Source organism: Asterias amurensis, chromosome 13 (assembly GCF_032118995.1).
Source record: "Asterias amurensis chromosome 13, ASM3211899v1".
NCBI lineage: Eukaryota > Metazoa > Echinodermata > Asteroidea > Forcipulatida > Asteriidae > Asterias > Asterias amurensis.
This window is the reverse complement of record NC_092660.1, coordinates 20,995,626-21,022,742: the sequence shown is the minus strand read 5'-3', so window position 1 is coordinate 21,022,742 and position 27,117 is coordinate 20,995,626. Positions and strand designations below refer to the sequence as shown.

At 38.3% G+C, this 27,117-nt stretch overlaps 1 protein-coding gene across 2 annotated transcripts in view; it reads left to right on the top strand.

The window, feature by feature from the left end:
• LOC139946491 (cholecystokinin receptor-like) overlaps positions 1-20,295 on the top strand; it is a 53,644-nt gene extending 33,349 nt beyond the window's left edge. The window contains exons 2-7 of one of the 2 annotated variants that reach the window (XM_071944167.1): positions 101-252; positions 8,824-9,022; positions 9,265-9,517; positions 10,418-10,541; positions 13,506-13,964; positions 14,542-20,295. In XM_071944167.1, the coding sequence (XP_071800268.1) occupies positions 8,839-9,022; positions 9,265-9,517; positions 10,418-10,541; positions 13,506-13,964; positions 14,542-14,988 (1,467 nt within the window). In that variant the 5' untranslated portion in view covers positions 101-252; positions 8,824-8,838 and the 3' untranslated portion in view covers positions 14,989-20,295. Of the gene's footprint in view, positions 1-100; positions 253-8,108; positions 8,321-8,823; positions 9,023-9,264; positions 9,518-10,417; positions 10,542-13,505; positions 13,965-14,541 lie in introns of those variants that run through there. The other variant, XM_071944166.1, reaches the window with a different exon arrangement.
• Positions 20,296-27,117: the final 6,822 nt, after the last annotated feature.

Genomic DNA, 27,117 nt, shown 5'->3' with positions numbered 1-27,117 from the left:
ATGCACTGATGAGATAAGGAGGTCGTATAGAAAGCGATATATCCATGAAGAATTGCCTGAAGCTTATTTGTGTTTCTTCCGTATTCTCGTTATTGCATAGGAACTGATCCATGTGTACGGCGGGCGAACAACCGTAAAACGCCTCGAGTGACTACCCCCTCTCTAACATCATCCCGACTTCGTTCCTCGTTCCATCATTCTTCTTCGTTCCATTAAGACGTACAGTCAGCATCATCCAACCCTCTCGCTCAGGTAAGTGCTCAAACTATTTTTCATATCAAGTTATATGTGACTAGGAAATTGGCGTTTTGATTCTCCGCCCAAGGCTATTGATTGCCGGTAGCATACCGTGTTTATAATATCATTTTGTTAACTTTTCTCCCACGATTTGTTTTTCTAATCATTACATAAAACCGACGTGCGTAAAAAAGCTAGTTACCTTCAATAGTTTTTTCTTATTATATTACACGATTACATGCATAACTGGGAATCACATTTCCATACTACCGGGTGCATTGCATCTCACTCGTAGTTTATTTTGATTTAATATTTCAATAGACTTCGGCAAATCAATTTAAGTCGCGTATAGTGAAGGAACTTGGGAATTTATATTGATAACCATACCTACTTGGTGGTAGGGTTAGTTTGTGTGTGATGGACTGCTCAATAAGCACTGCTAGTGAAATGTAACCGGGACAACGCGATGTGTTTCTTCGATATCGTGTTGCACGATGGCTTTTAACGGTAGGTCAACCATATTCAATTATTGCAAGCCAATCTTTAAGAATGAATTACAAAGTCACAGGAGCTTCTATTTGTTAGTTATATAAGTAAGAATGAATTACAAAGTCACAGGAGCTTCTATTTGTTAGTTATATAAGTAAGAATGCGCGATGAAGCCTTGCGCATTTTTTATACGAAGGGGCCGATTAAGATACGTTTAGCTTAAGATGTTGTTATTATATTAATTTTTGGTTGGTTTCTCCCTTTAGCATTAATCACTTTCAAAGAAAATGAATAAATAAATATCAGATAAGTATAACTTACCATAGGGTTGCGTGTTCATTTAAGTGCATACAGTTTAAATGAATAGCAATTCTGAGTGAGTCAAAATCTACAATGTATTTTCATTTAAACATATAACTGAATTAACAATCTATGAATCACGAAGCCAATCAAGTAAAACAGCTATTGTTGTATTACAACGTTTTGTACATAACTTGATTTCCCAGTGGGTTGTTGGTCATTACTTGCTGCTATTGACTGAATAACTCTTTAATATAATTCACTAAAACCCTCCACTCAAATGCAAAGGAAGGTTGCTGGGCTACCAGTGAATTAAGATGCAATTATATTCCAGTCGGTCCCTTTTGTACCTCCTCGGTCGTATTAAATACAGCACTTCTAGACCAGTGATCAATTTAGAGTACCCGTTGCCGTGATTGTGTTGTCTGTCATCTGGCTTCTGCGGGACTTGAATCACAAACTACATTTTGCTTTTCCTGATTCAGAATGTCACTGATACAATTTGGTTATTTGAAATGAAAGCATAGTATTTGGATTTGAGAGCATGTGACATCCAATGCAGTACTATAAGAAACATGTCTATCCATGTGTGTTATATAGAGGCTGGAGTGTGAATTAAACATGCACATATCGGTTTTCTAAATTTGTTTGGTTTTAATGAACGGGGTGTTATTGCTCTTTGCAGGACCCATGTATGAAATTACAAGACAAGTTTGACAAAATGTACATGTAGCACAACGTGTTGTAGGTCCGCAACACCAGGCGAACCTCTTAATAATAATTCTAACAATAATAACGGATTAGTTTTCGTACCACCGGCCTACGTCCCATCCAGAGGACGAAGCAGTTGTGACTTACTGCTGATAATGGGGCAAACATAGTGTCAAGACAGGGACTGGAACCCACACTCTGATGCTCAGTACCATAGCTTGAGTCCAGTGCGCTTGACTACTTAACAAGGGGATGAACCAAAGTTGGTGTCATGCGCCCAGCCTCGTACATGTGCCGCAAGTGTACCCCATCGTAGACCACATTACATGGCATCAAAACTTGCCTTCTGAATGACCTACTCTCCGTATTTTTTATAACGTTCAAAGGAAAACATCAACTTTTGTTAATTTTAAACAAAACTCCACACGAGATTTACCTCAACTGTGCTTTTATATTATTTTATTCAATTTGATTGTAAGTGCTGGGGTCATCAGTTCCGCCGTATCCAGTGCCGCAGAACCCCTGTAGATTTGATTATAACAATCTTTCCCATTTTCCAGCGACTGGTCCAGTCATCACCTAACCAAACAAAGCAGTAGGTCAGAATGAACTCTTCATATTGACTTGAGACAAGACCATCTTGACCGTGTACGGGTTCCTTTCCTCCCAGTAGAGTTTCGTGATCAGTTTGGTAACGCCTCGGGTGTCAAGTCGCCACCTGATGCCAGTAAAACAACCATCGTCGCAATGACTGCTATAACGACGTATTGCACTTTTCTTTGGCGTATCCGAAGCATCTACCGGCGGCATCCCTTGCCGCTAGAGGATGTCATTGTGGCGGATCTCCACGGAGCCAAGGCGCCTGTACGGACAAGACATGTCTACTAACATCTAACCCAGATACACAACTAGAATTCTTATATCTACATAATGCGCAACGGAATATTTCCAAATCAACAATTCGCAGAAAGCCCATGATCTTATAAGATGGCAGCAGAGTGTATACAAACTGGATTATACAAATCTGTATGTGGTATGTTCCTTGAGGGTTGGATGTACCATGGGAATCAAATCTGCGTAGTTCCTTTCTTACGAGGAAGGCTTAAAATTGACATTATACAATTTTGATTTCAAATATGTATGTATGAATTCACTAGAGGTGTCGTGTCACATGAACAGAGAAATACGATTAACTTAACACTCTGAGCTTGTAGATCCGATTTCTGTCATAAGGTGGGTGTCAAGACAACCTTCAACACTCAACTGTACACACCATAGCAATAACTGACCATTTGTATAGCGTTTTGCCAAGTAAACTTAATAAAAAACAATTGACATAAGAACAATGCTGTGTTGCAACTATGACGTACAGATCTGTGAATTTCGGCGCTTTGCATTTACTGGCCGAGCATTTCAAACAACTTAACAAAAACGAAGAAAAGGACCACCGAATGATTTACATCTCGATAACAAACCACGACTTGGAAAAGGCACCAAACAATGCCCGAGTCAATAGCCTAACGCGTGATACGTCTTTAGTTTTAAGTATTCTCTCTGTACAGCACACCGGCGGTGGAGGTTGATCAGACTTGGACGTTATATTCAAATCGCTTGACTTGGCACGTGGAATGAGTCTGGAAGATCCTAAATGCAGGTTACCCATAGCTTGTTTTATAGGGTTTGTTAACTGCAGTGAGAAAATCCTTCAGTTTGCTGACTTACTCTACAATCTCAACACAAAGTTTCCAGGATAGTAATTGTGTAACTCAATTACTTCTGCTTAACAGGTCACAGTGTAAAAGGTTTATGTTGTTTCGGATTTAAGGACCTACAAAATGGGATCTACTTTACGTAGTTACGATCGACCTGAGTCAGCCATCCGTGCGTCAAAAGACTATACCGTAGAGGTATACGGTAGCTCTGGATACTAAAATTGGAACGCTGAAAAGGTCTGGTGTGGTTTAGGCTGACACCAGACTACCTAAAGAAGGTAATTGGAGGAAAAAATTATCCATAAAGGAGACGCAATGCTTACAATACGACACTGTTCATCTTCCACACACGTGTCTTATGTAAAATGAATCCATGGTATATTTCAGTAGCATTTTTTCATTCCAGAGTGGAGGAATACAAAGGTTGGTGATTCAAGTGATATTTTTTTCTTTTGTGGGCATAGTTTTTCCGTGAGGGTGTTAACGTTTTGTCTCGTGTGAATATATAACATGATTGAGCACGGATCTCTTTAAGGGTCGCGTAATGCGAGTAGTGGTTGCCTAAAAAGTGTTGAACATGGTTGTCTAAAACAAAGAACCCCTAGCCTACTCCTGGAGACGATCAGAACATACTGATTAAAGCGTCGAGTTAAAACCACAGGTTTCTTTTCAGAGCCACCCTACTCATTTTAGCGATTATCGCTAATTATGTCGTATTTCCACCTTGCACAATTTCAAATCCTACTGACATGAAATCCTTCTGACATGGAACCCCCTTCACCGGATCAACGCTTTTTATTTAGCACTGAGGTTAAGATTTGCAACCAAACAAGGTTGTCTTGTTTTTTGATAAAAGCATGTGCACAAACGTTGGGTAATGGTAACTAATTAGGGTTGCTGTGCATAACAAAATCATTAGTCATTTAGACTTGCTGATATTTCTAGACTTAATAACCTCGTATCCTTGCTCCCTCTGGGGATAATCCGAGCCGACCGACAGAATCCATTGTACCCCCAAAACATCAGCTTCATTATCAGCTGTGATGACAAAGTTTGTACATGTTGTTCTTGTTTTTTATATAATAGTTTCATCTTATTTTTAATTTTTAATTACTTTTAGAAATGTCATCTCATGCGAGACTGTTCCCTCTCATTTCCCGCAAATCATCAAAGAAAAGCGTGCACGTTTCATGTAGGAGTGTAGTCTGTTCGTGTAGCTTTCTTTCTTTCTTTCTTTCTTTCTTTCTTTCTTTCTATCTTTCTTTTTGTTCTTCTCTCTTTTTTATAATTTCCTTCTTGATTTGAGTCTGACTTGTCACGTTCAAAAGTCTGATGTATGACTGTAACAAAAAAGGTGACGTCCAAACTTTGTCTCGTCACGTGCAAAACGTGTTTTTTTAAACTCCCCGAGGCATTGCTGAGTTGGTCATGTCGTGTCTAGTTCCATCAAGACAAAGGTTGTACACGTGCAACATTTAGTGAAGTCATCAGACTAATTGATTTATGGGACAGTCTCGCTTTCAGATACCAACACTTCTTGTCGATTGAAACGAAAGAGTTGCGTTTTTTGTAAGCTAAGCGGCTTTTTGAAATTTTGGCGAAGGAAGGAAGCAAACAGACGGTGCTGTTGATTTTCCACTAACAATGATATTGCTTATTAATTGATAAGGGAATCAATGTGCGGTGAAGAGATTTTCAACGAGTGGTTTAAACCCAATGAGGCCTGGTTCTTGATAATTGTACCGAGACGAAGTTGATTGATGTTGATTTAATGCATGCTGCGACGAAGCTACGACAAGCAGGCAATGTAAAACATAAATACAGCCTCGCGTAAATTCATATTAGCTAATAACTAAATTATATTGTGTCGGCATAACTTGATTCTAGCCGTTTCCAAAACAATTTGAACAAATTTCGTCAAAGTTGAGATAAAATACAGGTGAAATATCTATTTTAAATTATCCATGCCTACTTGCTTATAATTATTAATATCGTTAGCTTGACGGATGGCAGCAATGGCTAAGTTCGATTTGAAAACAAGTTTGAGCTCGTCTATATTACGCAAGAAACAGTGAACTACAACTGTATGTCCAGCAGTCCGATTAATAAAGTAATGTTGAATAGGTGTATTGTTTTAATACGTGTCAAGACCAGGACTCGAACCCACACTCTGCTAATCAGCTCAAGTAATGGTGAATAGGTGTATTGTTTTAATACGTGTCAAGACCAGGACTCGAACCCACACTCTGCTAATCAGCTCAAGTAATGGTGAATAGGTGTATTGTTTTAATACGTGTCAAGACCAGGACTCGAACCCATACTCTGCTAATCAGCTCAAGTAATGGTGAATAGGTGTATTGTTTTAATACGTGTCAAGACCAGGACTCGAACCCACACTCTGCTAATCAGCTCAAGTAATGGTGAATAGGTGTATTGTTTTAATACGTGTCAAGACCAGGACTCGAACCCACACTCTGCTAATCAGCTCAAGTAATGGTGAATAGGTGTATTGTTTTAATACGTGTCAAGACCAGGACTCGAACCCACACTCTGCTAATCAGCTCAAGTAATGGTGAATAGGTGTATTGTTTTAATACGTGTCAAGACCAGGACTCGAACCCATACTCTGCTAATCAGCTCAAGTAATGGTGAATAGGTGTATTGTTTTAATACGTGTCAAGACCAGGACTCGAACCCACACTCTGCTAATCAGCTCAAGTAATGGTGAATAGGTGTATTGTTTTAATACGTGTCAAGACCAGGACTCGAACCCACACTCTGCTAATCAGCTCAAGTAATGGTGAATAGGTGTATTGTTTTAATACGTGTCAAGACCAGGACTCGAACCCACACTCTGCTAATCAGCTCAAGTAATGGTGAATAGGTGTATTGTTTTAATACGTGTCAAGACCAGGACTCGAACCCACACTCTGCTAATCAGCTCAAGTAATGGTGAATAGGTGTATTGTTTTTATACGTGTCAAGACCAGGACTCGAACCCACACTCTGCTAATCAGCTCAAGTAATGGTGAATATGTGTATTGTTTTAATACGTGTCAAGACCAGGACTCGAACCCACACTCTGCTAATTAGCTTAAGTAATGGTGAATAAGTGTCTTGTTTTAAAACGTGTCAATAAAAAATAAATAATAAATAAATAAATAAGTTAATACATCAGTTAATTTATAGATAATTAGTTAATGAATAAAAAACAACAAATGAACGCATATTCAGCCTGATCATGATATTCAAAAAGGGTGTCCACCGATTGAATTAAATTCCTTTAATACTGTGGTCCAAGCTCAAATGCTTCCAGTCAAAATGATTGTATTTCACGCCAAAAAAGTGACGCCATCGTATATGAAAACACCTGCGACTAGAACAGCTCTTAACGCGTATATCAATTAAGTATTTAATATCAGCAACCATTTGAGACTCGTTTGATTAGAAAACGCTACGATGGCGAATTATATCGCATTTAATATAGCGTGGATTTTCCAATCAACCTTATGAAGGGTACCGTATGAAGAGGGACTCGTCCTCTGTGTTAGTCATTGTTGCAGCTGCTTCGCGTGCATGGCATTTCATACCACACCAAATTGGTCTCGTTTGTATCATTTTTAATTCGATACCAATTTAAACCAAAGTAAACAAGGGTGAGAAGTTTTAAGTGGAAGATTGTTTTATTATGAAGTTTATACATGTGAAGTTTATGTACCTACCCTACAGGAAACACAATGTGTTTATGTCAGAAATGTTAGACCTATGACAGAAAAGGAAGCTTTTGTGCAAAAAATAACACAAACATGTTTTCGGTAGAAAAAAAATATGTATTCGTTAGAAAAATAAGTATGTATATGAACCATCTAGGTTCTTAACACACTGTTCATCACCTGTGTCGATAGTTTATTGACAATGCACATAAAACAATAACTACAACAGTGTATCAACTACGCACACAAAACAAAATACAAAATGCTACTTCACCATTTTCATTATTATTATAGGCCAAGCACTTCAATTGCTATTGCAATAACCACGTGATACGGTTATTTATTTTCTCTATTTCATTCGAAACAAATTATACGACTTAGTTATTAAGACATTTTTGCACTTTGCAAACAAAACGTCAGGTTTGAGCTTGTAATACCCTACGGCTGTTTTAAGGTGTTTTAAGTTTCCTGGTTCGCTGAGCCAAGCACGTGCTCCCCACACCGGTGAAATGTTAAGTTGTTCCGGACATCCACACAGACGCAAAATCGATCAAATATTTATTTCAATATCACAATGTACTTGTTCGTTTGTGTTTATGAAAGGGACTTCATCAAAAAAGCTTTTGGTTGGAATTCAAAAGGCGAACGGTTACAATAGGTAAGCATTGGTGAATTTTGCAGAACCGGTCAGGTGAAAAGATTACTATACATGAATTATGGATGTATTGTGTACTGGCATGAAATTTGAGTATTCTTGTTTCCTGACTGAATTAAACCACACAACCTGATGAACCTTTCCTTCATGCAAACGTGTGGTAAAGTTTGAGTGTGAGTTTGTTGGTGTACGTGATGTCATTGCTGGAAGAATCTCATGTTCAATTTGGCGCAACGAGGCAGTCGGGAGAAAGCAGAATTGGTTTCGTTGGGTTCGAAGTTTTAGTCGAGAGCTGACTGGCTGACCAGTCACAGTGCGAGATTCATTGAAGAAACAACCACTGGTTTTGGCGTTATGATTGGATATTATTGCAAGGTGACCTGTATATGGTATTATGAAGGACAAGCTATACATCGAAATGTGCGTGAATACATGGACTTTTATTATGGATGACCTTGGCTTCAAACAAGGAAACAAACATCACATTCATACAAAGATTTAAGGTAATGTAAGTCAGTTTAACAAAAGGCTTCACTTGTCAAGTTTGTATACGTAGAATGAAACGCAAACAATTCAACCAAGGTCTAACAAAACAAAATGGCACAAACACAATATGACAACCTTGTACTAGCACTGGCTAACTGCTCCCAAAATGAAATGGGTTTATGTGTTTTGTCCGGAACCTATCGAGCTTGTGTGCGAACTTAAAACCGTGATGTGTCTTTATATACCATATAGTTCGCCTTATTATATTAGGTTGTGTCTTTATACCATAGTGCGCCGTATGTGTTAATACAAATCTTTCTACGGTAATTAAGGGTATAGGGCCTACTGCAGAAATTCCCGAAAACATTACGTTTTTTGTGGACATAACCCCCCCCCCCCCTTCCCCAACGCCCGATCACCTGAGAATGTATGATTTGGATTGTTTCTGTCAGGCCCATGTGGAGCATGCTCTGAACACATCATTCAAAATGTAATGAAATGTTTTTTTCTTTCTTTCTAGATCCCTTTGGCAACGATGTCTTGGTTTACTGTAACACCTAGATCTGTGGCACAATCATCCGCGATACTTACTAATGGTGATGATAATAGTTCATCGTCATCATCAGAAAGTTATTACCAATCAGAATGTGATTATGAATGGCCAACCATGCCCATTATTGTCATTCTATGCTTTATCTACATTGTCATCTTTCTAATAGGTAAGTGCAGTACACTGTCAAGTAAATGTTATTAGTGGTTGTTTGCGGTGAATGAAGTTGCTGCTGTTGTTGTTTGTTGTTGTTGTTGTTGTTGTTGTTGTTGCTGTGTTGTCGTAATCATTGTTGTTATTGTTGTTGTTGTTGTTGTTGTTGTTGTTGTTGTTGTCGTCGTCGTCGCCGTCGTCGTTGTTTTTGTAGTTCTTGCTATCCACAGGACTAATTTCATGACATTTTCCACACAGGTTTCATCGGTAATTTTCTGGTAGTGTTCACCATATTCTACAAGAAAGGCCACCAGAGTGTGACCTCGATGCTTCTTTGTAGTTTAGCCGTGTCGGATATCATAGTGGTCAGTATCTACCTACCAATGAAACTTGTGGACCTCTTGACGAAAGAATGGGTTCTTGGAGAAGTGGCGTGTAAAATCATCGGATATTTAAATTTAATCTCTCCTGCCTGTTCAGCATGCATGCTGATGGTGATCGGTCTAGAACGGTAAGTAGTAAATATATTGCTTAAAGTCACCTGGTAGTGGTATTTTGTCAAAATAAAGCTTTTGTCACTAAAATATGTGTTTTAATGAGTGGAATGTGAAGAGAACAAAATTAACTAAGGTTTAAAAAAAATTAGTTTCAATGTTAATTACAAATTTGAAAAAAGCCCGACCCGAGAGGGCGCTGTTCGTGACGTCAATCGAAGCGCGATGAATCGCATGCAGTGCCAACACAACATAGTGACGCTTGGCGCAAGCTAAAAACATGCCCTCAAAGTTGAAACAATACCTGATTTTTTTCACGTTAGGCAAATGATCCTTTAGGTTCGTTACGTCTTTCGGGTACCTTCTTCGACTTCCCCACTAGCTGGAAAAATTATTGGGATGGCGTCATGTTTTAGAAAAGAACCATTCTCTTCATGTCAAAATGTGTAGTGTATTCCGGTTTCTCGAAACACGACGGCTCGAAGTGTTTGCTGCACAGCGCTGGAAAAGACGTCGGACCGGACAACTTGGCAAACTGACACCATCTTTAGTTGTTTTGATGCATCCAGCAGCAATACACCTGGTCGACTTTGCCGAAAAAAATGGAAGAACAAAACTTTTTCAAAACGTACAAACTCACGACTAGGACTTGAATGTACTTGCACGTACGTGTGTTCGATGTTCGACAAAAGGGGTAGGCGGAGTCACCCCCACACTTTTTTTTTTTTTTTTAATACAAATTGTTAAAAACAATTACTCAAAACATTATGTTCTTGTTCAGGAATATATAATGTTTGAAGTACAGCCATTGAGCAAAATGCTCACTCAGCAGACAAGGTATTATTAATGATTGCTCGATGGTAATGCAACAATAGCAGACCTGAATCATTTACCTTATGGTTTATTTCCCCCTCCAGGTTCATCGTGATTTTGTACCCTTTAAGGGCGAGGTCATTCATCACTCGGACCAGGGCTAAAATCATTGTGGTCATCACGTGGGTTGTCAGCCTCATCTTGGGTATTCCTGGTCTGGTATTGCAAGTAAGTATCAAGTAGTCAGACATTAATTAGTAATCGCTCATCAACGAGAGTTCGCTTCTACATTGACCATCGCTGTAACCGGCTTATCCAGAGGCATTTCGTTATGTAACGACGTTGCACGTTTCCATTCACAACCCTTTCATAGTAAATTGCAACTCAATACATAATGGAGGTTATAAATAAGGGTGGCTGTCTTTCTTTGATGTGCAGCCATTCTAAGATAAAAACAACTCTTCATGTCGAGTGTCCCACTAGTCATCAGCAGTTAGCTCCTATGAGGTTTCCAAAGAGAAAGAGAGAGAGAGAGAGAGAGAGAGAGAGAGAGAGAGAGAGAGAGAGAGAGAGAGAGAGACGATACAACGTTGCGAGTATGTTCTTTGTAATGATCATCACCACAGAGGATGTGGTGTGCCAAAGCAACAAGTCAGGGGCAGGCAAATCAATCTTAAAATCAAAATTCAATCACTGCATGATATTATTTACTTGATTAGTTTGGCGAGTTTGCTTTGGACGGTGACATGGCGATATTTTATAACCACACTCTCTTTAATCGATCGAATTATCACGGGAGTTTCTTTATTTATTTTTCTTAGTCAACGTAGTCCCAAGATATTTATATCCGGGCTGTGAGATAAAGGAAATTGCAACCTTAGAGCATTGACCAAAAGGAACCATAAAACATCAAACAAAAGGGTTTCTAAGGACTTTGAAAAGTATTATAAAACTGTCTTTAGAGGTACTAAGCGATTCCGGGGTTCAGTGACAGAACGAAAGAAACATGAAGAATGCTTGAAATCGAAGCTTTCAACCCAGAAATTGCATCAGTCATGAATAAAGAATCGTTCTGAATTCTGATTGTTTAACAAGTACCTTGCCCGTTATTAAATACACTCGCAACCTGCGGGTTTGGAAACCAAATATTTATAGCTTAGAGACTACTTGCCAGACCGAATTGCTCATAGAGAATGGGATTCGGACAAGCAAGGAAAATATGATACACGTGTATGGTGGAAAGTTTCTCGCTTGGATTTTCCCGCAGTGCTATTGCTATTCTGTATAGTTGTTCTCTAAGTTCTAGAAATGAACAAGGATATTGAATTGGTTCTCTACAAAGAAACCCGATGCATCTCTTTGTTTTGTTTTTCTTCATCAATGTATTGAGCTTTACATTATTCAAGTCACAATGGGGCTCTGCATATGTCGGATACTTTCGAAATGTTAATTTCAGTCATTTCTGGATGGTGGGTTTCTGATATGTTGATGTTGCCGCTGTCGATTTCGTCTTCATATTTTACCTGTATGGATGTGCTGTTTGTGTATTCGGTTGTTCGGTTGTTTGTTTGTTTGTTTGTTTGTCTGGTTTTGTTGTTTTTTGGTGCGTCTGTCATGGTGTTTGTTTGTTGGTGTGTAGGGGGTGTTTCTTTCTTGCTATTATTGTTAATTCCTCTTGTAGTGTTTTTTTTGTGGATCTTAGTGTGCGTATTCCTTGTGGTTTTGCTTTTGATGTCGTTTAGTCATTGTTTTTTGTCGTTGTTGATGGTGCCGTCGTCGTCGTCGTCGTCGTTGTTGGTGTTGATGTTGTAGTTGTTGATGCTGCTGCTGATGATGTTGCTGTTCTTGTTGTGCGTGTTGTTCCTGCTCTACTAGGTGCCGTCGTCGTCGTCGTAGTTGTTGATGTTGATGTTGTATATAGTTGTTGATGCTGCTGCTGATGCTGTTGCTGTTCTTGTTGTGCGTGTTGTTCCTGCTCTACTTGGTGCCGTCGTCGTCGTCGTCGTTGTTGGTGTTGATGTTGTAGTTGTTGATGCTGCTGCTGATGCTGTTGCTGTTCTTGTTGTGCGTGTTGTTCCTGCTCTACTTGGTGCCGTCGTCGTCGTCGTCGTCGTTGTTGGTGTTGATGCTGTAGTTGTTGATGCTGCTGCTGATGCTGTTGCTGTTCTTGTTGTGCGTGTTGTTCCTGCTCTACTTGGTCCTGTCGTCGTCGTCGTCGTTGTTGGTGTTGATGTTGTAGTTGTTGATGCTGCTGCTGATGCTGTTGCTGTTCTTGTTGTGCGTGTTGTTCCTGCTCTACTTGGTACCGTCGTCGTCGTCGTCGTCGTTGTTGGTGTTGATGTTGTAGTTGTTGATGCTGCTGCTGATGCTGTTGCTGTTCTTGTTGTGCGTGTTGTTCCTGCTCTACTTGGTGCCGTCGTCGTCGTCGTCGTCGTTGTTGGTGTTGATGCTGTAGTTGTTGATGCTGCTGCTGATGCTGTTGCTGTTCTTGTTGTGCGTGTTGTTCCTGCTCTGCTTGATCTTGTTCCTGTTCTTGCTTAGTGTCTTGTTCTTGTTTCTCTTACTATTTATGTCATTGTTCGTGTCCGTGTTGTTGTTTATATTCGTGTTCTTGTTTTGTTCCTGTCTTTCTCATTCGCGGTGTTTTTGTTCTTGTTCTTTTTCCCGTTCTTGTTTGTTTTCTTGTCCGTGTTCTTGCTCATTTCTTGTTCTTTTTTTATGTTACTATTTATGTTATTGTTCGTGTCCTTGTTGTTGTTCTTGTTTTATTGATGTCGTTCTCATTCGTGTTGTTTCTGTTCCTGTTATTTTTCCCGTTGCTGTTTGTGTTCTTGTCCGTGTTCTTGCTCATTCCTTGTTGTTGTTCTCGTTGTTGTTATTCTTGTTGTTGATCTCGTTTTTGTTGTTCGTATGTTGGTTTCTGTTATCAATTTTCACTTTTTTGTAATAAGATATCACTTGTTTTTACTTTGACTGTTGAAATGACATCACCAATCTTAGAAAATTACCAAAACTACACAGTAACATGTGGTTACCTTTTCATACTGCATTTTGAAATTGCACCCTTTTTCCAAAGATGCATGCATCAGTTTGATTCTTTGTCGAGGTATTTCGTGACGATACCATAATTGTGGTGTAAAATGTACGTCAGCAGTTACGACAATTGATGTGTACCTTTCTTCTCATGTTCAGATACACGAAACCAAACCAGGGTTTGCGGATGACTTCGTTTGCAGAAAAGACTATTCAGATTCAGCGATCAAAAAAGCGTACAACCTTTACGGGCTAACGATTCTTTACATCATCCCCCTGACTATCATGGGCGTTGCGTACGTCACTGTCAGCTTAAGACTTAACGCAAGTGCCAAGACTTCCCGGGGTTTGCAGAGTATGAAGACACCCCGTTCCTCCACATCACAACAGTACATCTACAACAAACCTACGACAGACTCCAGTGCAAATCGTTCTAATGGCTTCAGAGCTATGACGCCTAATACGGTACAAACCTCAGTAGATGATGATCCATTCTCGGCAGCTTCGGAATCTAGATACGATGGGGGTAAGGAGAGCGTGTCTACGGCAAGTGCACAACCTGTTCGTCAAAGAAGACGGCAAAGAAGAAGACCAGTCACATTGAAAGATAGACAGCAGGTAAATATAATAAATAGTAATTATTAAAACACGTTATCTACTGGATTCGCAATGTGCTTACTGAGCTCAGAGCAGGTATACTAACTTGTTTTTAATCGAAACCTGTTTAATTGGCACATTGGATTGGTTTGAGTGGCTCAATTTGACGCCAATAGTAAAAAAAAACACAAGACAAACCCTCATTACCGATAAGTGAAACACGGATGTTACGTCCCATTTGAAGGACAAAGCAATATTGATTGCTCGAATACCCAAGTGTCCAGACCGGGACTCGAACCGACACCGCAAAGCAGTCACACCAGGGCTTGATGAGTTCAGTTCGCTTCATAGCTTGGCCATTATATAACTTCCCGATAGTTTTGTTCATGACTGCAATAATTTAGAAACTAACTTCACTTTGGTTGTAGATTGATTTTGAGTCTAACCCTTACTCATTGGCCAATCACTGAACATTGACATATATGACGTAACGGGTATACTTTGCGGCTCAACCTCGATCCCAAACTTTGATTATTGAAAGTTCTTGATATCTGACTTCACATGTTTAATTATTGTTTTCATTTTGTCATATCTCCAGGTCATTTTAATGTTGATTCTCGTCGTGGCCCTCTACGCCATAACATGGGGACCTGTACTCGTCATGGCCGTTCTCTTTGCGTTTGACGTCTTCAATGATTTATGTATTAACGCACTGGTTCAGATGTCATCTGCTGCTCATATCTGGGCCTTCTTGAACAGTACCGTCAATCCATTAGTGTACAGTTTCATGTCAAGAAACTTCCGGGAGACGGTGCGTGAGGCATTACGGTCCTGCTGCCGTTGTTTTATTAAAAATGACGGCCAAACACGCAGAGGACGAGAGTCTATGTATTATAATTCACGGTGCAGCACGACAGTAGTTACACAAGCAAGTTCGGTCAAACGGAATCGGTCCACGAGTGACGGTAACTGCTCACCATGTAAAGGACAAAACATTGAGATGAGTCAGTACACCAGACTACCTAACACTGAGCCTATAGCTTGAGGGGTCTGAGCTCAAGAATGGAACAGAGTGTAGATATTACTTGATAATAGCCTATAAATATGAATAAGATGTGTTGCAAGAAGATGTAGTTATCTTGTGGGAATGATGCATTACGTATTATACTTGACTGTATCTTAAATGATTGTTCGTCTGGTACCCAAACATCCTAAATGACGACCTGATTTTTCGTCTGGTGCCAAAACATCTAAAATGACAGTCTGATTGCTCGTCTGGTACCTAAACGTCTGAAACAAACGTCCGGTACATGAACCTCCATAGTTAAGCATTAAACACCACTGCCAAGTTGCAATTGTAGTATACGCCAACAATCTAGTTCAAAGTTAAATCTTTGTGTCGTTAAGTTCGATGGTAGCTCCAGGACGCATTCACGGAACCACAAGCAAGGAAATCGCGAGTGTTTTTCAGGTTCTATAGCTGAACCCTTTTCGAGCTGGAGTCGAACCAAACTACATGCTGACGAATAGAAAGAAGTCTATGTGCAAGAAGTCGTCTCTCATTCTTAAATAAAAGTTGCCACAAGCTCTGGATCGTCCATTGATTATTGCTTTGGATGCATTATAAACACGATTAGCCTCGACTACAGCCAATACACTGGATCGTGTGATTCTCTAACAGTCTTTCAACAATAATTATACACTCAATGTCCAATTCATTAACTTCAACATCACCGTAGAGTCACCCAAACACATTGGCGTCATGTGAATTCCTAATATGAAGAACTGAACCGAGTGTCCATAACGAAAGATTCACACCCAAGAAACCAAGAGTGTGTTCAACATACTACGAGATGATAGACTTACTTGTCATGAGAAAACTGAGTAAGCGGATAACGTTTAGATGGTGCTAGCTGCTTGAAATCCTCCAGATTCGACTATGGTATTATTTGTGTCTTAGAACTTCACAAGAACAGAGTGTCAATTGCAATGGTGCATATCCGATAGGAGTGTAATGTACTTGAAGAGGGACCGGCGAATGAAGTTAACACTCGCCAACATTGGAACCGAGTTGGAGCTGCAACCAAACATGTTTAGATGAATTGATACACGTCACTGTAAACACCACAAATCTTTGATATCAAGCAGGAGGGCTCGAACTCTGAAGGGTTAACAAACGGTATTTGTGCGACCTTGAACAACAGGTGTTGCGTTCTTAAAACCCGTTTGTATTTTGTTTACGTTTTTTGTTGTTGTTGTTGTTTAGCCGATACCTTGTTTTAAGCGTATAAATCGGTCATATTTTGTCTCTTTGACACAAACAGTACACGCGATAATATTAGCATCCAGTCAGTGTGAACTTACAACGGGTAATTATAATATTACCTACTACTTTGAGTTATTAATTTGATTTGAAAAGGACGTGAACAACGCCCGGTCTTTTCCCAGTACGCTTATATCAACCTAAACACAAGTTTGTTTGTTTGAGAATTTCTGCTCTAAACCTGCCTCTAACTACCGGGCAATCTCGGTGGTCTAGTTGATATGACACTGCTCTAGAATTGCAAGGGTCTTGGGTTCGAATCCCAACCGAGTATTATGCCTGTGATTTTTCACAAAACTCGGGTAAGTACTGAGTACACTATGCTGTTAACACACATCAGTGTATTTTGGGTTAAACCAAAATCAAAACCTCATTCAGATTTGGGTCAATTTGACCGCATTCCTAATAGGACTGACCCAGTTTTGAAGGTAATTACGTAATTATGTTTTGTTTTGTTCGAAAATAAAACCGTTGAATGGTTGGAGATCATTCTTATCAAATATCCCTTTCGGAGTTGTCTTTCCTGCAAACGAAAATCCCGTCCGGAATTATTTTTTGGAAAGTCAAATATTGGCCGGAAATCCGGTTTCAGAACCTTTTTTCCGGAATCTTTTGTTTATTCCATTCGCAAACTTTTAAATAACTCCATTGAGTTATTAAGATAGTGTTAACATTTAAAATTATTCATCGATTGTGCAATTTTATCAATAGAAATGAAAATTCTTCTAAAATTGTATACGGTAATTATGTGAAAAATCGAGTTTGATAAATAAATGAGAACTTTCAATCTTATTTGATGGTCACACATTGTGCCTTCTTGGTTTGTCTTATTTCTGTAGTCTATGTAGCATTGTAGCATTATTGTAAGTTGTAAAAAAGCAAAACTAAGGTATATCTTTCACTCTGTTTTTATTCTTCTCTAAGAACATACAGTCATATACAAAGTGTAGCTTGAAACTTTCTGATATGCTTTTTGGCAAAATTGTATTAAAAAATGTATTTCTTTATTTCACAAACGATTTTACTGTTTTACAAACCCTTTTTTTCCCTTTCCCTCAAATTTAGTATTCGAGGAGTACTCAATTTTCTTCGTTATTGTGTGTTCTAAAAAACTAAGGGTATTGCTCAAAATATATAATGTGTGTAATAGAAGTAGATAAAATTATGTTAATGCATTAAATGGTTACTTAGCGGAAGCGGGCTGGCTCCGCCAGCTACAAGCTGTAACGATCTGAAGGTTATGTTTTCTTAGTAATTATTTTCTAGAACAAAGTGCAGCCATCTTGTTGACCCTCCCGTTGAATAAAATGTCACCAAAACGAGGCTTGAGGGTCAAACTAGTCGGATCCCTTATGGTTGATTAAGTACTTATAGTAGTATATACCGGGAACAAACACGACATTGCAGACAGGAAACACAATTGATTGGCTATGCAACATTTATAAATTAATGACGTGGTCATTCAAAGTCTTTCCTATTAATTACGACGCATGCATAATGTTTAAACAAAAGTGTGGTTTTGTGGAAGCGAAGGGTAAAGTTGACGCGTTCGTTTTGAATACATTTGTAATGAATTTGCAGTCTTCTTTGAAGGGGGAAGACAATAGAAAACGAGCTATCACTACGTCAACTCTGTCGTTAAAACTAATTTACCTAAAATACGAGGGATAAAACAATTTGGTCCTTGTGTCAACGAGTATGAGCACATTATGTATATGGACACACAGGGGACATAACTCCAACAAAAAGGTCCATAATCCAGTTGTGATGCTTTATACGCACTACTTAAAGGCAGTGGGCACTATTGGTAATTACTCAAAATAATTATTATCATAAAACATTTCTTGATTACGAGTAATGGGGAGAGGTTATCGGAGTCGGGAGAAAATAACGGGAAAACCCACCCTTGTTTTCGCACGTTTTGCCCTGTCATGACATGCGTTAAAATAAATCCGTAATTCTCGATATCGAGAATTGATAATTGTTTTAATGTTTTCTCAAAAAGTACAGCATTTCTGTAAATAATATTTCAAGGGAAGTCTTTCACCATTACCTTCTGTAAACCCTGTAAGTTACTTGTAAATCTGTGAACTTGTTTGTTTCTGTTCCGAAAGTGTATAATGGCTTTAACCTTATGAGAACAGCGCAGCACAGCACATCAAAGCACATAACAGTTTCAAAGTTGATATCAAATCTAAATTTTGAATCACACACTATGTTCACACTTCAGCGTCGTACCTGTTAATGACACACCTGTCATTTGGTACAATGTCTACGTGTATAGTGTAGTGTTATATAATTACTGTCACTGAATCTGCTTATAAGAATCTCAGTCTACATGTACACTATAGACTGATCTTGTTGTAATATAGACTGATCTTAATAATAACTGTTAAAACGGACACATTGAAATTCTCGAAGGGTTTTGTTAGCAGTAATGGTTAACAGCTAAATTGGCATCATTAGGGATGTTATCTGCTCCCGCTTAGTTCTGCTTAGAAACACAATTTCACAACTATGTAAACCTTTACTTAGAAAAACTAAGACATGTTTTACTGCCAGTATATACTTTATATGAAACTACCAATTCGAGCTAAGTCGTTTTTTTTTTTTTTTTTTTTTTTTTTATAAACCATGTCTGCTTAGGATCTTGATGATGAATATGATTTCAAAATAATAGTTAATTTTCATGACGTCTATGTACATAAAATTACTATAGTAGCAAAAGGTAAACTATTTATGAATATATACAAATATATAAAGAAGAACAGATAAACCTCGTTTTAAGGTTTACGGTTAGAAAACTCTGTATTTATTAAACAGATGGAGAAACGTGTAATTATTTTTTTGACCTAAAAGCTTGTAAATTTTCAATCAAAGATTTCTTTATCGAGTGCAATAGATATTTTTCTGGTCATTAAAATACTACTTAATTAGACTATTTTAATAAATGCATTGTGGAAAAGTATCAAATATATGATACTTTATATATACGTCGTATATACGTGGTAGAAGTATTTTAAATGTTGACTTATATTAACTTTAACTGTGAAGGGTCGGTACGGGGTTAGCAAATAATATGATTTGGCAACCCGTTAAAATGAACACGTTTTTGGATCAAATTTGGAGATACACGAATATTGTCCCGGTATCTATATATTGTTCAGCACATAGTGCAGAAACAGTACATGTGACATGGCGGTTGCGGAAGCTAATATCAAAAGAAACGTATATCCTTATTTAGAGTTGTCAACCAACTGTTCTTTTAAGAACCAACACTTCTCAAAATAGATATCCACTTAGTTTTACCGAAAACCTCACCTAATTTCGGCTGTCATCTTGTAAAACTCCAAAGCCTACTTATATATACCCATTGCTTTACACAGGCAAATGAATCACCAGCAATGGTTATTACTGTTGCTGATGGTGGTCTTACTGTCTTTGAGTCAATATAAGGTACAGTACTTGCATCTGAGATGCTTGAGTTACATTCCTTGAATTGATTATGAAGTCGAGATCAGGGCCCAATTTATAGCTCTGTTTACCGTGAGCAAAGAATCAGTGCTTATGGAAGCAGGGAAATCCGTTTTTCCGAGCTTGGGCACGGGATGTGTGGTCCGTTTTGTTGAATCTATGCCGTGTACAGCATTGGTTCTAACTGCCGCTTCCTGTGTCCTACTTTATTTGAATCAAGATATGGTCAGTGTATATAGTGCTGTATGAGGAGTAATTGATATTGGCACTCACTGTATGCAATGATATGCATCATAGTTTCTTCTCTCCGCCACGGAATACAACATAAATTGAATTCACTAGCTGCCAACCTTAGTTGTTTATAAACCGCCCTCTAAAAACCAATCGGGTTTAAGGGAAAACAGGGGCGTGGCTAGCCTATTGACATAGTGGGGTGTTGTCTCTTAGTATGAGCCAAGAGTACATTGTTAAAATGTTACTGTTATGAATTAGATATTATTGTGTTTAAAGCAACTTTGTCTTGTTCATTAAAATCATTATGCACAACTCTACGAATCAATTTTTTTAATGGTGTCTTAATTTATCGGTTCTTGCTCTCATTGATGACTGAATTATCTTCAAAGTATTTCTCTTATTACAGATTTTTATTTATTGTTATTAATAACTCAGAATCAATACCATAGCATTAAAGGAACACGTTGCCTTGGATCTGTCGAGTTGGTCTTTGAAAATCGTTCTGTAACCGTTTGTTGTAAAATGTATATGGTTAGAAAGATATTGTAAAAGTAGAATACAATGATCTACACAAATATGCGTCGAAATTGCACGGTTTTCTTTTTACCCTGTCGACTAACACAGTCGGCCATTTATGGGAGTCAAAATTTTGACTCCCATAAATGGCCGACCGTGATAGTTCGCGCCGTAAAAGGAAAACCGTGCAATTTCGAGTGATACTTGTGTGGATCATTATATTCTACTTTTAAAACATCTTTCTAACCATATGCATTTCATAACAAACGGTTTCAAACGCTTTTAATAGACCAACTCGTCCGATCCAAGACAACGTGTTCCTTTAAAGACATCATTATAGCGAGGCTTCGGAGTACACGTGCAAATGATAGACAGTTCCTACTTCCATCTTAAAAAATAAAAGCTGGCGCTATTAACCTCCCAGCCCAGACAATCTTTATGACTAAGTCTCCAAATTACCGTCATGAAATTGGGTTTAAATTCACATAATTGCCATCTATAATACCAATCATTCGGCCTGGACGTCTCCTTCTGAACAGACTACATGGATGTAATTGTTATGATGAAAAATGACAACAAAGTAATGGAGGTTGAAAGCAAATTGTGACATGCAGAGTAGAGACTAAATTGTATCTGCCAGTCAACCAAAATAGATTACCCAGTCAATTTAAGAAAAAGATAAAAAAAAAAAAAACATTGATTGAGTTATCGTTATTTTTGTTTGTACTATTAGTATTACTCTCTAATGTCGGTACTGAAGCCACTGATGCCTCATAAAAAAGTGTTGCAAGTTCTTTTCGAGCATCACCAATTCAGTATATGAGACCTACGCTTACAATAACCCGTCTGGAAGACAAACCATTCGTATTCAGACTTGTTTCCCTAAATTATTCAAACACATAGTTTCCACGTTTAGCCACATCCGCATTCAGTTCTGTTTCCGTTCACATTATTTCGTTCGGGTTCATTTCTGTTATTATATTTCATTTATATAGAGCAATCCAAGACCACAATATTTAACGATAATTGTTTAGTTGAATTTCCACAACTGATTTACGACCAGCCTCTCGCTGCTTGTTTTTTTTTTTTTTTTTGCGAAACTGGATGATTTTGGTGACCAAGTAAATCAATTTGCAAGATCTTACTGTTTGACTGTTTTTGCTGAAATTTGCCCAGAAAACATAGAATACATTCCCAATAATAGTTTCTCAAAACTGTTTGCTGATTTAATTCTTCCTATCACAAGATCACAATGAACAGGCAATATTGTTGCTGAAAATTAACCGACTTCAGCTGAACTTCTTCTGTGAAAGAGCTCTCCATCCACGTTCTGGTAAAACAACATAACTTTGTCACTCGTCAATCGATGGTTGAAATTAAAGCTATTTTTGTCAATTTTTACAAAGATTTGAGCTATGCCGAAAACGAAAACGGAATTTCGGTGGACGGCATGAAATGATAAAGAGAATCTACACAATCCCACATAAGGGATGCCGATCTTTAGAAGCAGCTTAATCGCAATGGGACAAACAAGATTCGATTGCAAAACAAGATGAGTCAGGAAGACGGAAGAGTTGACAACAAGCGGTAACCATCAACACAGGGGGGAAACAAGGAAAAGGCAAAAACCATTTATATGAAGTAGGCCTACTACTTGGATAGGATTGGACTGTCAACAGAAACATGGAACGTCTTGAAACATGGAACTTGAACAAGCAAAATGTTTGTATGCAAAGAAAGGAGATGTTATACAGAGGGTGTCTCAACAAAAAGTGAAATTGAAACACTTTTTGAATTGGCTGCCGAATAACAAATTTATACTTCTTAGGGAAAAAGTGTATATGTATGGATAGCTTGTGGGCTCAACTTTCATATGACACGAAATGTCCGAAAATAATTCATGCTTGGGTGAGCACCGCTCACTTCTGTAAATGGTATGAAATAGACGCTGCGCAGGGATTGGCATTCCAATTTGTGAGAGGTAGTCATTTGGAGCTTACAATTCTGAGGGTTATAAAAAACCATGATAAATTCAGGATCAATTTTGATCAGTTTGGGTTCGCTGAGTGAATCTTATATGCACGAGCGAACAGGGGTTGCTTTTTTGTTATTGTAGCATTGTTACTTTCCCTGGTAGACTCAGTGGTGTGTTCATGTTACTACCTGTTTTTTTTTACAACTGTGACTTTAAATAAAAACCTCCACCCCGCACTTTAGTTATTGTAAGATTAGTTGAATATTAATTAATTGATTTACTTAAAGGGATGCTGCAGTGAATTAAAATAAAACAGTTCAATTAAATGTGTTTTGTTTTTTTCCCCGACATATCTCACTTGCGTAATTAGCGAATAAGTCATGCCCCCCTTTTGTGGATTGTTACCGCCCCCTACCATCGACGTCACGTCGGGAATTCAAACATATCGTCGGCAAAAAGAGTCTGGTTCCTAACTACACGCGCCTAGGTACCAGGCCACACAATGCACACGTCTCTATATGCACACAGCTAGGGGACCCGACGGCTCGGGTTCCCGACATGACTTCACATGAAGGCTCCCTTTTAGGGGGCGGGGTGGGTTCCCCTAATCTCTTGAAAACAACTTTTAAAATACTTAGGCATTAAATAAAAAAAATAAAAAAATATTTCAGGTTTAAAAAGTCATGTTTAATCGTTTAAATTTAAAAAAAAACCACTGCAGCCACCCTTTAATAACCAGATGGGGGATTGTGTAAATTTATTTTTCAAATTCAGTTTGTTAAAAATAGGGAATGTCATTATGTTGGCTTTATTTAGGTTATGGCCTGAAGAATAAGTAGCCAACATCTTGATGTTGAATTGTGTAGCCTAAGCTCTCTCCTCATTCCTGATTAAAGGAACACGTTGCCTTGGATCGGTCGAGTTGGTCTTTGAAAAGCGTCCTGTAACCGTTTGTTATAAAATTGATATGGTTAGAAAGATGTTGTTAAAATAGAATACAATGATCTACACAAATATGCCTCGAAATTGCCTGGTTTTCGTATTACCTCGTCGACAAACACGGTCGGCCATTTATGGGAGTCAAAACTTTGACTCCCATAAATGGCCGACCGTGTTAGTTCGCGACGTAAAAGAAAAAGCCTGCAATTTTGATTGATACTTGTGTGGATCATTATATTCTACTTTTAAAACATCTTTCTCACCATATGCCATTTCATAACAAACGGTTACAAATGCATGCTTTTCATAGACCAACTCGTCCAATCCAAGGCAACGTGTTCCTTTAACTTGAAGCAAGCTATGATGCGTACAAATCGGAACTTTGCACAAAGGTATGGGGCTTAGACTATAATAACGAGGTTGTGACATAATTTATACGGACACAAACCAAGCAGGCGTCCACTCCATTTTAAGCCAATTGCTTAACCGTTGTATATCAGTCGCTTATCAGCACAATGGAGCGTCAAATTGCGATGGATTTGTCATGAAAAGATCATTAAAATGTAAATCAATTGAATGATATCCAAATGTAACACTATTACACAAACATTCGTTTAGTTTATGATTTCCAATTCATATTATCTCCATGGTTCTATCTTAATGTTTGGAAATCGAAAGTCCCTTTGTGTTGCTTTTATTTTACACATGTTTACATATTGATTCCTACTTTGCATGCATGCGAAGAGGCGATTAAGTGACCACATTCAGCAACGTGTCCCGAGAAGCAGATGTTTCCAAAGTTCATTTGCCCGACATTTAGACCGGATCTGTTGGGGATTGTTTTTACTGAGGCTTTGAATCTAACTCAGAGGCGAAAGAGCCATGGTGAAAGAGATAGACATGTCACATGTGACGTCACTTGTTTACAAAAGACTTTATAGCAGTGTCTGGAATTCATGCGGGCACATTCACAGCCAATGTAAGAAGACATGCAGTTATGCTTCCATTGGAATGACACTGTCCGTTTTTATCAACTTTCGATATGAAGAAAGGGGGCATGTCTCAGAGCATAGAGCAAGGAAGAGGTTAGATTTTCTATACCGTCATTTAGCTCATCTGAGTTATTTCTTTATTCTAATAGTTTGTCTTCGTGTAACATCTTACCAAGAGTAGTTTCTAGCCTTGTTTGGGGCGAAAAAAATGGGTTAAATTTATGTGAGGATTATGACACGCAATTAAAGGATTTGGGTACCTTTTCAAAATGTCCATAGATTTACATTAAACTTACAGGGTTTGAAGATAATGAAAGTGGAAAGCTTCCCTTCAAATTTCACTTACTGAGGTGCTGTAGTTTTTGAGAAATGAGTAAACCAATGTCATGAAAATACGTTTGTAAATGTTTAAAATAATTTTCGTCTCATGAGACGAAAATTATTTTCATGACATTGTTTTACTCATTTCCCAAAAACTGCAGCACCTCAGCACATAATATTTTCAGGGAAGCTTTCTACTATCATTATCTTCAATCTGTGTTAGTTTAGTGTAAATCTGTGGACATTGTGTTTTTTTGTCCTACAAAGTTACATAGACCCTTTAAATATCCCATTATAACCAGTGTAGTAGCTTGCCTACCAGGAAATACCGTGGACTGCACAAGGTCTCTGGTTTTGTAAACAAGGTTAAAGTGCTTAATAGACGACATATAAATCACTCGCTCTGTGCTTTATGGTTCAATGACAATGATAGATCTAAAGGTTATTGTGATGAATTATTGTTTAATTGTTTCGTTCTTTCACAATAAAATCGTGCAGATAGCTCAATCACGATCAAACCATTATCATGAAACGTTTGGTTTCACTTCTCTTCGTTGCTTTATTAAAAACTGGTCGTGTACACGTTTTATATCCATCAAAGGGAGAATCAGTCACAAGCAAAAACAAAATGAAAATTAAAAACAGCAAAACAAGATGACGATTTATCCCTAAATGTTTAGTGGAGTGAAATTCAATAGTTCCTTGTTTAAGAATTAAAGCTACAGATTGGATTGGAATCACTCTGGCACGAGTAGGTGTCATCATAGAGGAAGGACAGAGACCTCTATGGTGTCATGCACTGGACTTTCTTGCCTTTGGGCCTATTAGAGTAAACCAACCCTGCAGTATTAGGACACTATACCCATTGAAGTGAATTATAAACCCATTTCTGAATAACCGTTAATGGCCATGTATTTTCTGCTTGAAGATGTCCCAACGTAAATGCAGGTCATGGTCATACCGTCCTAGGTAAATTACAACACGGCGAGTTGGCTAGAGTAAAACGGTGTTTTCATACGGTACTTTATTTTCATACTCTCAACTTCTTTTGTTGTTTTAAAATTGCAGACAAGTTTGAAGAGGAAACAAACGTCAATGTCATTTGAGTTTGGCTGGTACATTACCAAGGCCAATTAATTAATGAGTACTAAGGGATTGTGTGAATTATACGAATCCCACATGATGGGTGCAAAGAAAACATTGCATGTATTTATGGACAAGGTTTCCGTCCTGGGAATACTTTTAATGAATTTTTCTTCTGTAAACGAATATTGACAGATTTCAAAACGAAAAACACATAAGAACTTTCACGTGTATATCATGGACAATGTACACAATGTATGTAACATACCGACAATGTTTTTACATGGCTGATGGACTGAGGTAATGTCGGAAATCCGGCAATAATCTCGGGTTCATCCTAACCTCGTCGTGTATGAAGTAATTGTTAAGTGTTTTAAAAAACGTGTGATTTCATCTTAGATTATCACAATGATCTCGTCGTTAGCCTATAATGAGTTCCAACCTTTTAATGGAATAGTTGGTTTTACTCTTTAAGTGCATGTCCACGGGAGGACCATGCAGACCGTGATAAAGGTGGGGTCAACGGATTTTGCTGAAATTATTTTTGTTTGTAGGTTGTTCATTAGGTAGTCTTGAGGCTGTGTACAGTTTTAGGCAAATCCGACCTCCCCAACAGAAAAAAAGAGGACAAAATGTTTTCGATGATTTTGAAGTTTAAACGGTGGAATGCCGTAGAACGTTGAAATTTCGAGGGTCTTAAGGTTGTACCCTGACCTCTACAAGAAACTCAAAATGGGGGGGGGGGGGGGTAATATTAAGAGGCATTGTCAACTCTTTACTAGGGGTACCCCCAAAGTTGCGTCATAGTTTTGGCATTATTTGAGTCGGCGTAGAGATAGTATACAGGTCTTTGATTAGGAAATGAAACTTGGATGAAAGAGAGATCTTACTATGGTCTTTTGGAAGCATCAATTAAATATTGTCAGCAGTTTTTAGTAAGAAATTACGGGAGCTTGTTATTGCCTTAATATGGCTATTTAGCCTTGTATTGTTCAAATTTGTACCTTTTGATTGCCTTGGACATAAACTGGACATGAAACAAATCTCTTATTACACTGCAGGGAAACCATGGGCGTCATTTTGTCTTAAAACAGGGCGTGCACAGCAAGGGTAACGTATCGTTATTTAGCTAAACTATTTTACAGAAGTCATTATTATGGGAGACGGTTTTCCAACTTTGGAGCACAAAACATTGTTGTGTTGTCAACTGCAGTTTTTGTTAACCATTAGTCACATGCAGGAGTATAGGCAACCTTTCTAGCTTGTTGCTTGAAGGGGGAAGTAACATAAAAAATAAAATGTCATAGTCATAAGTCA